At 36.3% G+C, this 13,365-nt stretch overlaps 1 protein-coding gene across 2 annotated transcripts in view; it reads left to right on the top strand.

The window, feature by feature from the left end:
* The window catches only part of stat3 (signal transducer and activator of transcription 3 (acute-phase response factor)), a 55,611-nt gene extending 42,246 nt beyond the window's left edge, over positions 1-13,365 (top strand). The window contains exons 21-24 of one of the 2 annotated variants that reach the window (XM_022672525.2): positions 2,180-2,222; positions 5,502-5,561; positions 10,423-10,523; positions 10,676-13,365. In XM_022672525.2, coding sequence (XP_022528246.1) covers positions 2,180-2,222; positions 5,502-5,561; positions 10,423-10,523; positions 10,676-10,728 — 257 coding nt within the window. In that variant the 3' untranslated portion in view covers positions 10,729-13,365. The remainder of the gene's footprint in view (positions 1-2,179; positions 2,223-5,501; positions 5,562-10,422; positions 10,524-10,675) is intronic. The other variant, XM_022672532.2, reaches the window with a different exon arrangement.

Below are 13,365 nucleotides of genomic sequence, written 5' to 3'. Positions count from 1 at the left end.
AATCAGTTTTAGGTAAGCAGTGGTGATGCCTAATTATATTTATCATAATAAAACAAAATTGTAAATATGAAGGATGCATTGGATGTCTGCAGTGGGATTTAAAATATGATTTATTATGTGGAAATGTTTGCTGTTTTCCTGAGCTGGATCACTTACTGGTAGTTGGAAGCTAGATAGATAGAGCAAGTCTTGCTGTTTGTTATGAGTTGTGTATCATTTCTGTAGGAGCTTCTGAGCTTTCATCAAGAAGCAAAGAATAAGTGGTTAGCCATTATGCTAACATTCAGGCTTTCCTGTATTAAAGCTGTTATGCTAACAGACAGCAGCCGGTCTCACTTAGAAGGGTTAAAGCTGTTTAGCCACAATATTTAATTAATGACAGCAGAATCAGTTTCCTGCTTCTCTGCTGTGTTGCCTTTTTTCACCAATATTGCGGTACACTGTGGAACTGGTTATCGCTGCTAGGGCAGAACACAAGAAGACGAAACAAGAAGAGGGACAGAATACAGAAGATCAAAAAAGGAAAAGTACAAAGTTCTTTCCCAAAAAAGATTGGAGAAGTGAGCGGAGTGCAAGTCTCTGTTTAAAACCATACAATGTTATAGTCAGTGTATAACCAGAAAACACTTTATTCTTTAAGAAAATAAAAAAACATGTATATGTAGAAGAAAACAAAGTAAAGGACTTTTCAACTTGTAAAGAACCTTTACATCAACTTCTTTAAACCTTCAAAAGCTTTGTAGCACCTTCTGATAGAGAAAGTCCAGCAGTGTTCAAGTGTCCCTTTTTCCATTTGGTTGTTCACATTATGATTCAAGTTGTGAAAAGTTTCTCCTGTTCTATTTAGAAAACCCTTTAATGGCCTTTGATGACTCGAGCTGTATTACAACAATGATCATCATATTAGTAGACTGCCAAATTAGTCACAAGACCCTGCAGTTCCTCATTCAATCACTAACAAAACCGCTTTAATGTCCTTTAGTGTCTGAACTCTTCTCCTGAATTTGCTGAGCGTTTTTACTGTATCTGACTGTGTAAAACTAACATGACTCCGGAGAAACTAGAGTAAAGACTCTTAACTCTTAACTTAACATCACTAACTTGATATCCCTCTTGAGAGTCCATCACTCAGAATCACCCGGCCTGTACAATGAGTATCAAAACAACAAGTTTGGTAGGCCTTGAAATACGAATCCATCCAATCCCAGCCCTAGCTCAGTACATGCAAAGGGATTTTGAGCTCAAAACCAAATCTTCAGCTCTGGAAAAAAAACTAAATAAAAGACCACTTGAGTTTCTGAATCAGAGTTATTGCTATTTATAGGTATATGTTTAAGTAAAATGAACATTGTTGTTTTATTTTATAAACTACGGTCAACATTTCGCCCAAAATGCAAATAAAAATATTTTCATTTAGAGCATTTATTTACAAGAATTTGAGAAATGGCTGAAATGACAAAAAAGATGCAGAGCTTTCAGACCTCAAATAATGCAAAGAAAACAAGTTCATATTGATAAAGATTTAATAACCCTGGTTTTAATTACAGTTTCCATGCATCTTGACATGTTCTCCTCCACCAGTCTTACACACTGCTTTTGGATAACTTTATGCCACTCCTGGTACAAAAATTCAAGCAGTTCAGCTTGGTTTGATGGCTTGTGGTCATCCGTCTTCCTCTTGATTATATTCCAGAGATTTTCAATTTGGTAAAATCAAAGAATCTAATCATTTTTAAGTGGTCTCTTAGTTTTTTTCCAGAGCTGTATCTTTTCAGTTCTAACCTTTATTGAAGGTTTACTTAGAAATGTTGGTTTTTGAGTTTTGTATTGTCATTCTTCACAAAAAAATCCCCTTAAATATGGAAACTTCCTTCTGTTCTACTTGGAAAACCCTTTACTTGGCCTTTGATGACTCTAGATGTACTGGAACAGTGTGAACGAGACAAGATATTTATTTATGACATCATCTTTTCTGTGAATATCAGGGTGCATGTCAACGCTCACTGTTAAAAAAACCTGTTTCTCTGAAAGAATCAGAATCAGAATCGATTTATTGTCATTGCAAAGAGTGAAGGTGTGTCACACTAGGAAATGTGTGGTAGTGGGACAGTGTGTCCATGTGTACAGTCATACAGTACTCACCATATTCTTTCTGTTGGTTTGTTTGTTGTTTTTGCAGCCATTCAGCCATATCTGAAGACCAAGTTTATCTGCGTCACCCCGTAAGTGACTCTTTCTGTTCTCACACTCTCTGTGTTTGTGTGTTTGTGTGTGTGTGTGTGTGTGGGTGTGTTTGGGAAAGGGAAGGGAAATATGTACATGTATGTTTCTATGACACACTGGTGCATGTGTGTGTGAATCAGTGTGCATACTGTATGCATGCTGTTGTGTGTGTGTGCGTTTTATACTGTAAGGTTTGAAGGTCTGGGGTCTCTCAATTCCTGTTTTCCTCTGCGTCAGATAGAAAGAAAGTTTTGGTGTTCAAATAAAAAAACAAAACAAAAGAGAAAGACTGAAAGAGCCGGTTCTCCCAAAATAAGCATAGAAGATACTCCTTCCCTGGATTTCCCACACTGACCTTTCCTCTCCCTTACCTTTACCAGAACGCTTCTACACAGTTTTCAAGTTTTCAGTAAGTAAGGTCAGCTAACGTTCATTTGTTTCATTGGTAGAAAAGAACTAGATACATTTAGAGACCTTAAATAATTATAGACATTATGGCAAATGATTGTCAAACTGTTAACTGTGGGAGCTGTTAATGTAATATAGAAACACAGAGCATTTTAAACTGTTTTACTGATTTTTTTTTTTTTTTAATAATTTGAGTTGAATTGCTTTGTAGATTAATACTAGAGCCATCTATGCAAACTATGAATAAAAACATAATAAACAACTTAGTAAACAACAAAAATGTGTTAAACAAACCAGAATATGTTTTATATTTTAGATTCTTTAGAAGTAGCACATCTTGCTTAGACAGAGACAGCTTTACACAGCTCAGTATTTTCTCAGTCAGCTTTATGAGGTAGAGTCACCTGGAATGACCGGCTTTCAGTTAACAGCTGTGCTAATCTTGTCAAGAGTTAATTACTTGAATTACTTAAGTTACCAGCCTCAGAAACCACAAGTTAACAGCACCCCAGATAAGAGCCACTTAAATGGTTTATATAGTATTTTGGTTTATTTAAATTTTTTTCAGTTACTACATGATTCCTTATGTGGTCCTTCATAGTATAGATCAGTTCATATCAGGGATTGCAGGAAAAATACATTATTAAAAACGTTATTAATATTTATTAAATTACCCTTCACACCATGACACCAGCGCTCAAATCAAATGATTTGTTGTCACTCATGAGTAAAAAAAAAAATAATAACTTTTGGCTGGTACTGTATATGAAGCAGTTCTTTGTTTTTATACAGTACATTACAAAAATTTGTTTGAAAAATCTAATTACATGATTACATATTGAAAACTGTAACCTTACTTGGTTAATCAAGAGAATTAGTACTTAATTTTTTGGACTGTAAGGCGCACCTAAAATCCTTTAATTTATTTAATAATTTTTTTTAAATCCGTTGCCCCTTATGTATGAACTCCAGTGTTGGGCACGTTACTTTGAAAAAGTAATTAGTTATAGTTACTCGTTACTTCTCCAAAAAAGTAACTAACTGAGTTACTCCACTATAAAAGTAACTAGTTACCAGTAAAAGTTACTATCGCATTACTTTTGTTATTCGCCCGTAAAAAAGAAAAGAAAATCAATTATGTATTACTATTATTATTAGAAAAATAACAAACGAAAATAAACCCAAAATGTTGACATGTTGACACGAATTTCAAAAAAAAAAAAAAATTCTTCACACAACCAAAGAAAATTACTGAAACTTGTAATATTGAAAAAAACAAAACAAAAAAACAAACGCGTCTGAGGATGAAATTAAACAAACCAAGCCACACTCAAAGGAAATATGTACATATAAACAAAACAAAATAATGGACAAAAACAACAATCTAATGACCGTTAAAATGGTAATAATATAACAGTTTAACAGCTGGATCAAACAGCTTCACCAAAAGAGAAAGCAGCAGCACCATAAAAAAATAAGCAGCTAAAAAGAGCTTAACGTCCTTAATTCGGAACTTGGGTTGTCCACGGCAATCACTGAATTGATTAGAGCACGCAAATCTTCACCATTGTGTCTCACTTCACCACGCCAAACCACAGGCACAGCGGCCAGAAGCTCAAGTTCACCGGAAAGAGGAGGGGTTAACCAGGGCAAAGCGAAGTTAAAAAAAAAAAAAGTTCATAGAGCGTCTAAAGTAACGTGCAGTAATGGGGTGTCGGAAATGGTAGCGGCATTATAGTTACAGTCATAGTAATTAGTTAGATTACTCGTCACAAAAAAAAAGTAATGGCGTTAGTAACTCCCAACACTGATGAATTCTACCGGTCAGGTTGTGAAGAGCAGTAAAGCTAATCCACTGAATTACAGACTATAAGGGAGTTAGCGCTTCTAACTACAGCTGGGTAGCGCTGCTCTCTGTGACTGGGTAGTGCTAACTGGAGCTGGGAAACACTGTTAACCAGGGATGGCTAGCACTGCTAACCACAGCTGGCTAAGCTGAGTATTGCTGTTATCACGGCTGACTCGCGCTGCTAATTGCAGCTGGCTATACTGCTAACCTGGGCTGGGTAGGCTGGCTAACCACAGCTGGCTAGCACTGCTAACCGCAGCTAGCTATGCTGCTAACCGTGGCTAGCGTCCACCCTTGTACAAAGCACTGGAATTCTAATCTTACTGTAATAAACAGAAGCAAGCGCTTTACTCATCAAAATAAACAGTTTTCAGGAAAGAAATCTGTGTAGATAAACATCCAGCACTCGTTTAAAGAATTACAGTTTTGTTTAGGCTTTTCCTCATTAGGAAGGGAAACATGTTGACACCTTTGCTCGCTTCGATGTAGGTGGCCTTACTAGTGTCGCTGAATGTGCCTTATAATCCAGTGCACCTTTTATATGAAAATAGACAATAAAATAGATGGTTTTTGATAGTGTACCTTAAAATATGGTCATATTTTTTGCGCCTTCACGATACCAAAGATACTATAGATGGCTAAAATAGGGCCTGTAGTGTATTATTTGTTTGTGTTACAGATATCAAAACCTCTAGTTCCTATCAGGTACTTTACAAAATACCATTTACCATCAGACTGATTGAATCATGCCGAAATTTAGAAAATTGGATGGAATTCCCCTTTAAAACCAATGAAACTCAGTCACACACCGGTATCACAAGTTGGCCTTTCCTAGAATACAATAGAGATCACTTTCAGCATGGTGGTGTTAGGGAACATGATGGTTTGTGGGTGGGTGTGTGTGTGTGTGTGCTTAAGCCTGTGAGCCCACACATGCATGCGTGTGCGTACGTGTGTGCGTACGTGTGTGCGTGCGTGTGTGTGTGTGTGTGGCAGGCTGTAAACTGACCTCTTTCCATAGGTGTCCTTCTGTCTTCATGGACTTCCCGGACAGTGAACTGCTGGGGAACGGCTTCCCTGGGTAGGCAATAGGGAGCTGATGAGTGTGTGTGTGTGTGTGTGCATGAGAGAGAGAGGTGGAGAGAGAGAGTAAGGGGGTGTATGCACAAACACAGTATTAACATGTGTGATGAAACAGTTGAACGGAAGCTCTCTAACATCATGGAATGGGTTTGCATATAACACAGAATGAATGGGTCTATATAACATGCAGTAAGTGGGTTTAACATTACATTAAAGCTACATTTCTGCTGTCCTGTCCATTCCAGCCCTACAACATCTATTCAGTTCTCTTAATCCTCTCAATATTACCTTTAAAATCACTGAAAATAGAATCTGTTTTAATCTGTATACTGATCAAGTTAAACTAACAAACCATAAAAGTGTAGTAACCATATAATACACACTTAGCATTAGTCAGAGTACCCACTAATTACACTAATTAAGCATAAGTATTTAGTGCATGATATAAGCAACAATAGGATCAATTAAAAAAAAAAACTTTAGATCTCCATTTTTGCAAGAAAAAAAATAGGTAACACTTTATTTTAAGGAACACAAATTAGGCGCTTATTAATGTCTTATTATTTGCTTAATAAATCCTTAATTAGACACGTGTAAATGATTTATTCACTACTTATTAGGCTTTATTCTGTGTTATTAAGTGTTATTGGTGCTTAATATGGGGTCTGTGAGTGAAAAAAAAATTATTTAGTTTCTTTTAGTGTCTAATTAGTGATGAGCAGAAGCTCACTTTAGAATATGGTACACTTCTTGGTCTATTAACGACTTATTAAGCCCTTATTAATTCAATAAACCCCAGCACAGCCATAACCTTACCAAACTTACATAGATAAACTCAAAATTTCTGCCAACTATACACTAATAACATGTAGAATTAGCTAATAGTTAATGCTTAATAATCTGCTTATAAGAACTAATAACTAAGAACCTACTATAAGAACTAATACAGCCATCATTAATCATTTCCACATAACAGACCCCTAATTAAGCACCAATAACACTTACACAGAATGAAGCATAATTTACAAGTGTCTATTTAAGGCTTTATTAAGCAAATAATAAGACATGAATAAGCGCCTAATTTGTGTTCCTTAAAATAAAGTGTTACCAAAAAATGTTTATTAGGTTGTTTACATTGGGTGCTAATTTCACAATGCATTAGAGCTTAGATCTGCCCGATACACTATCATTTTGAGCCCAAGCCCGATTTAAACCCGACATTTTGTTTAGTGAGCATTAAAACTGAGCTTTAAAAGAAAATCATTTTCGTGCAGTTAGAATAAGCAAAATCTGTTCTGAATTATGTTATTAATCATTGCAACACTGAAGAAGCATAGATTACCTATTATTTAAGAAAAAAAAAATAAGAACAGATCTCCAAAAGATTAAAACACAAACAATGCGAACAATGATATTTAGGCCTAAACCTCTGTAAATTAGGCTACAAGAATGATGTCTGAATGACTTTCCTCTAAACAAGTATAATTTAACATGGTTTAAGAATAGAAAATTATTTCTAAACAAACAAATGTTTTATATTAAGCTTATAGTGTAAGTGCAAAAACACAAAAACAGTAATAAGGCTATGCACTGCAAGTCAAAATACATAATAAGTGAAGTGTGCACTGCGCACGTGTGCAACTTAAAAAAAACTGTTTGATTTGTTACTTGCTATATTGTGATTATCACTACCTAGTTTTATATAAAATAAAAATAGCATTAAAAAACAGACATCTACATCACAGATTAATTTCTTGAGACCAACCCGACCCGAGTTAAGTGGTGGAAAATCTCAGCCCATGTTCGGTCTGGTTTGGGCAGAAAATCTAAGCTCTACAATGCATGGACCAATAGAAATGCTCCAAAAATACTTGAAGCAAAAATGAAGTGATTTTTACCTTCTTCTGAAAAGTTGATATTTTGGAGAGACAATTATTTACGCAACAACAACTTCAGTACCAGTCAAATGTTTGAACACACTTTTTCTCATTATACATTTAAGACTGTAGAGATTAAAGCTATACAGGAACATGTGGAATATTTTTTTTAAACCAAAAATAAAACGTGTTAAACAAACCAGAATATGTTTTATACTGCTTATTTAAATTTATGTAACTTGAGCATTTAAATTAATTCACAGCTTTTAGCATATCCTCATTTCAAATAGACAAGCAATTCAGATTAAACCAAAAAACCTGCACCAAGTTTCACTTTATTCTATTAAAGTAAATAACTCTACGTAACACTAGATAAAGTCACTGAAAGCATTATATAAACTAGTCTCTGGATTTGGACAGGGCCTGGGTGTGCTCTGCTTTGAATGATGAAATTGTTTATTATTTCTGAAATGTTCCTACTTTATCTTGTCTTTTTTAGAATATTGTAGAATAGAATATTGTTCTCATTTCTTTTCAAACATTTCATCCTTCATTCATTTTAAAATTTAAAATTGCGGTGTTGTCACTGTTGTCAGAAAACCTCCACTAAAATGTTGAACATGAAGCACTATGTTACCAAAGGTATCTACTCACCTGCCTTGTGATTGGTGATGTATGGCTTGGAAGGAGCTGCTTGGCCATGGCAACCCATTACTTGAAGGTCTCTAAGGCTATGTTCATATTATCAGGCTGAAGCAACTCAAATATGATTTTTTCACAGTTGTGTGAACGTGTCAAATGCATCAGCTTTAGTGGAAATCTAGGAAACTAAGCTTACTGTAAATAAACAGGAGCGCTTTACCCACCCAAATAAACAGTTTTCAGGAGAGAAATCTGTGTAGATTATTATTATTTTTAATTTAATTTTTTTGACCCAATTGTACTCCCCATTGTATTGGACGTACAGTGGTTGGACAATGAAACTGAAACAGCTGTCATTTTAGTATGGGAGGTTTCATGGCTAAATTGAATCAGCCTGGTGGCCAATCTTCATTAATTGCACATTGCACCAGTAAGAGCAGAGTGTGAAGGTTCAATTAGCAGGTTAAGAGCACAGTTTTGCTCAAAAATTGCAATGCACACAACATTATAGGTGACATACCAGAATTCAAAAGAGGACAAATTGTTGGTGCACGTCTTGCTGGCACATCTGTGACCAAGACAGCAAGTCTTTGTGATGTATCAAGAGCCACGGCATCCAGGGTAATGTCAGCATACCACCAAGAAGGATGAACCACATCCAACAGGATTAACTGTGGACGCTGTAAGAGGAAGCTGTCTAAAAGAGATGTTCGGGTGCTAACCCGGAGTGTATCCAAAAAAACATAAAACCACGGCTGCTCAAATCACGGCAGAATTTAATGTGCACCTCAACTCTCCTGTTTCCACCAGAACTGTCCGTCGGGACATTGTGGGACATTGTGGTCTAAATCCAGGTGTTTCAATTTCATTGTCCAACCCCTGTAGATTTACCATATAGCTTTATATTAAAGCTAGATAGATAAAGAAGTAAATAAGTAAGTAAATAACATATGGGATATTATGGAAAGATGTAATAGCCAAAAAAATGGTTTGTTGCCTGAGAGCAACACTATGCCTTAGAGGGTTAATTTATTTTATTAACATGATCACTAACTCTGAGCATCCATCTGTGGTGTGTGTCCAAACTGCTCCTACAGGAAAACGAGTTCCTGCTGTCTTTTTATTGTTGCCACTTTTTTTCTCAGTTCTTTCCTTTCTTTGACTGGAGACATTGTGACATTGTGCAGACTCTGTGCACTGAGGTCAAGGAGGCTCTTTCAGTAAAGTCTAGTGGATGCTAATGCCAGTGTATTCATTCGCTGTCACAAGTCAAGCTGAACCTTGTTAGACACGATTCGCAATATTTAACCATTCTCAAAAAAATTACTGTGTAAAGCAGGGGTGTCCAAACTACGACCTGCGGGCCATTTGCGGCCCGTTTCCTTTTTTGGAGCGGCCCGCGAGGTATTAAATATAGGTATAGAAATAGAATGAAAGTTGGCCCGCTGTTAAGCAGGTTTTTATAATGTGAGATTGAAAGTTTGAACGCTAAGTGTCAGAAACGGGCCAAAGAGTCGGAGAGGGTGCGCATTTCTAGCGCAGAAAAACGGGCCAAAGAGTCTAAAAGCGGAGAGGGTGCGCACTTCTAGCGCAGAAAAACTGGCCAAAGAGTCTAAAAGCGGAGAGAGTGCACATTTCTAGCGCAGAAAAACAGGCCAAGACTAAAAGCGGAGAAAGTGAAATTGTAGCGCAGAAAAACGGGCCAAAGAGTCTAAAAGCGGAGAGAGTGCGCATTTCTAGCGCAGAAAAACGGGCCAAAGAGTCTAAAAGCGGAGAGTGTGCGCATTTCTAGCGCAGAAAAACGGGCCAAAGAGTCTAAAAGTTGCCGTAATTAAGGAGTTTAATATTAAGAGATATCATGAAATTAAACATCAATTTAAAAAATCTTAGTTTACAGAACACTGTCAAAGATAAAGATAGTCAAGTAAAATGGTGTGTAAATGAAATAATCAGGAAAATGTATTATTTAAAGTGGTATATTTCATTATTTGTTTTATTACAGAGTCTGTGGCCCGTGACTTCAAATATATTTCTTCTTCTGGCCCCCAACAAAAAAAGTTTGGACACCCCTGCTGTAAAGTGTTAAAAAAGTGATTCCAACACAGAATTCTTACTGGATTTGCCACCTGTCCAAAAACGTCCCACTAACATTCATTTCCTTTTCCATCTTTAAGTGAAATGTAGCATAAGTGACCCTTATTCCTTATTAAATTGTATACGTGAATATATATATATATATATATATATATATATATATATATATATATATATATATATATATATATATATATATATATATATATATGTATGTGTGTTTTTGTGTGTGGGTTTCTGTTGCAGGACTAACTCAGGCAACACGAGTGACCTGTTCCCCATGTCTCCTCGCACTCTCGACTCACTGATGCACACCGAAGTTCAGGAGGCCAACCCGGGACCTCTCGGTAAGACACCATTGATTCACCTGTACAGATGCACTGCACACCGTATGCCGACCTTACACCTAACCATTTTCAAGTGATTTGAATTGAAGTGTTGGATATTTCTATACAGAATCTTTACAGTTTTTTATTTTGTCTTTTTTTCCCCTTCCCAGAATCCCTCACTCTGGATATGGAATTGAACTCAGATGTGGCTTCACCCATGTGAGACCAGCAGCCTCGGACACGACCTGCTGCCCTCTGACTTAGCTTTTCACTTCTAGATGTTTCTAGAAAACCTTTTGGAGAGAGATTGATTTTCTTGTACATACGATTGCGCTTAGATAAGTGCTCCACCCCCCGATCCTTTATTCATTTTCCATAGCTGATAGCTGAAGATAATGTAGTAATCGTGATGCTTTACTCATGTTCAAGAATTACAGATGTTGAAATGCTGAGTTGCTTTGATGTGAATGTTCACTGATATGAACATATGTTAAAAACAAAAAACATGCATTTTGTTAAACATGCATTTTTTTTTTTTTGCTCGAGGTTGCTAAGTTACCATTTGCACAAACATAGCAAAATAGCCTGTTGATTTTTGTTTTATTTTACTTTATATTTTTTTGTTTGTTTTTAGTTTGCTTGTACCATAAATCATCCAGCAAAGATAGATGTTCTAAAGTCAGGTGACCCAATCAGGAACTAATGAGAAACGTTTAGCCTACGAACTCAAACCATTATTGAATATTATTGAATATCATTTTTTTTTTTACATATTCTTTTCGTTCATTATTTTGTGTGGCTGTCTTCAGGAAGTTGAAACGGTTTATATTTTAAAGACTGTATTAAGCTGTATGTCCACGTTGCTCTTGTGAAATAGGTTTGTTTGATGTCTAAGCTAGAGTTGTATGTGTTATGATGAGAAGTTTGTTGGAGAATAAGTGACGCCATTTGAGCTGTTGTATTATATCTGCACGTTTATATATTTGTTTTTCTGATTCTTTCTTTGTCTTTGTCTGTTGGTTCTCTTTGTATACTCGTATTTTCAGTGGCTTTTGCTGTTTTTTGTGTTTTCTGGTGATGAGAGAAAAATTTGAAATGGGCATGAGCAAAGTGTACACCATTTTTTATCATTTATATAGCATACTGTAGCAGTCATGCAAAAAATAGCCACTTTACTCTTTAATAAAATAAAAAAAAAATCTAAGATTTGGACACTGTGCAGATTTGAATTGTGTCTAAAAATGTAGGTGTCATGCAACAGATTCAATATGTAACATCAGTAATGTTGTAACCAGAATTACCAGAATAGCTTTAAAATTAACTCAAAACATTAATATATCAATTATATATTAATTTTGACTTAAGATCCGAATTTCAGTCCAATACTATTAAGGCGTACTCAGGGTATTACTAAATAAATCAGATTTTAGTCATCTTACATTGCAGTTTCTATTTCATTTAGGTAGAGCAGGGTTATAATGTTGGTATTTTACCGTTTTACTGTTAAAAAAAAACATTTTATCACGATAAAGACTATATCGTCAGTAATTTGACAAACATTGATCAACTCCATGATTTGTTGCTGTTGGTAACACTTCTAAAACCTTTAAAACTATGTTTCAAATGATTCCTTAAATGATGCCATAAAAGAACTACTTTTAATTTCTGAATATAACAAAATTTGGCTTCATTTATGAAATCCTTCTTGCGACAATTCAGTTAGAACTTTTGTCACAAGTTCTAGAATTGTGAGGGTTCTGGGTGGTCCAGCAGACTATGATCAGGAGATTGCTGGTTAAATCCCATTCGAATCCTGGTCATACAGCTTGCCATCAGCTGCCAGAGCCCTGAGAGAGCACAATTGGCCTTGTTCTCTCTGGGTGGGTAGATGACGCTCTTTCCCCACATTATTCCAAAAGGGTGATGTTGATCAGCGCAAGGCATCTGTGAGCTGATGTATCGGAGCCGAGTCGCTGCGCTTTCCTCCAAGCGCTATGATGCTACTCGGCAATGACACATAGTCTCAGAACAAACCAGATGGAGCGAGAGAAATAGAGAGGGAAACGGAGGAATGGAGGGAGGCGGGGTTTGAGCCACTGTTAAATGTCATTTCTCCCAAATTAATCTCATCTGCTTTTCATGTGATGAAATGGCGCCAGTAATTACATGTCCATCTCTGTGTGACTGCCTGCCTTTAGCAGCCGCAGCAGCCGCTCTGCAGTAAAGGTTACCCAAAGGAATGAAAGAGTTTGGGTGGACGAGGGGGGGGGTGGTGATGTGTGAGGAGGAAAGAAAGGATGAACAGAGAGACAGAGTGAGAAAGAGCCTCAGTGCAGAAGATAGAACGATGACCTTTGTCTTCAGGATTTTTCCACACGTAAAGATCTTCTTTCCCTTCATGTCGGCAGTAATGTTGCTATATTCTGTAATTTTGTATTTTTGCACTTTTTATGTCATTTTGTTAAGTCATAAAAAAGTTCCAGATTGCTATTTGTATTTGCATATGTTTTTATCCCTTTTTGGCAGTTGGGTCAGCGTACATCTACATTTTTTTTTGTTGTTGTCACGGTTTTACTGTTTGGATGAATTTTGATGCATTTACATGTATAATCATTACTTTTCATTAGCTTATTTTCCTCATAAATGCCTGTACTAGTTCTAGCTCTTATTTTTAATATTTAAAAATGTTCTTCTATAGTCTGACTGCCATCAGAGGCAACTTCATTACCCTCTGCTCCTCGGTCTTCAGTGCAGCATCATGGTTGTTGCAGTTCATGTGTTGTAAATGTCAGTCTCAGCAGGCTCTCTGTACAGTAGCTGAATTCCTTCACTCTTCATTTGAATTAAATAAGGAATACTC

Source organism: Astyanax mexicanus, chromosome 19, assembly GCF_023375975.1.
Source record: "Astyanax mexicanus isolate ESR-SI-001 chromosome 19, AstMex3_surface, whole genome shotgun sequence".
NCBI lineage: Eukaryota > Metazoa > Chordata > Actinopteri > Characiformes > Acestrorhamphidae > Astyanax > Astyanax mexicanus.
The sequence above is the reverse complement of the archived record's forward strand: the minus strand, read 5'-3'. Positions and strand labels throughout refer to the sequence as shown.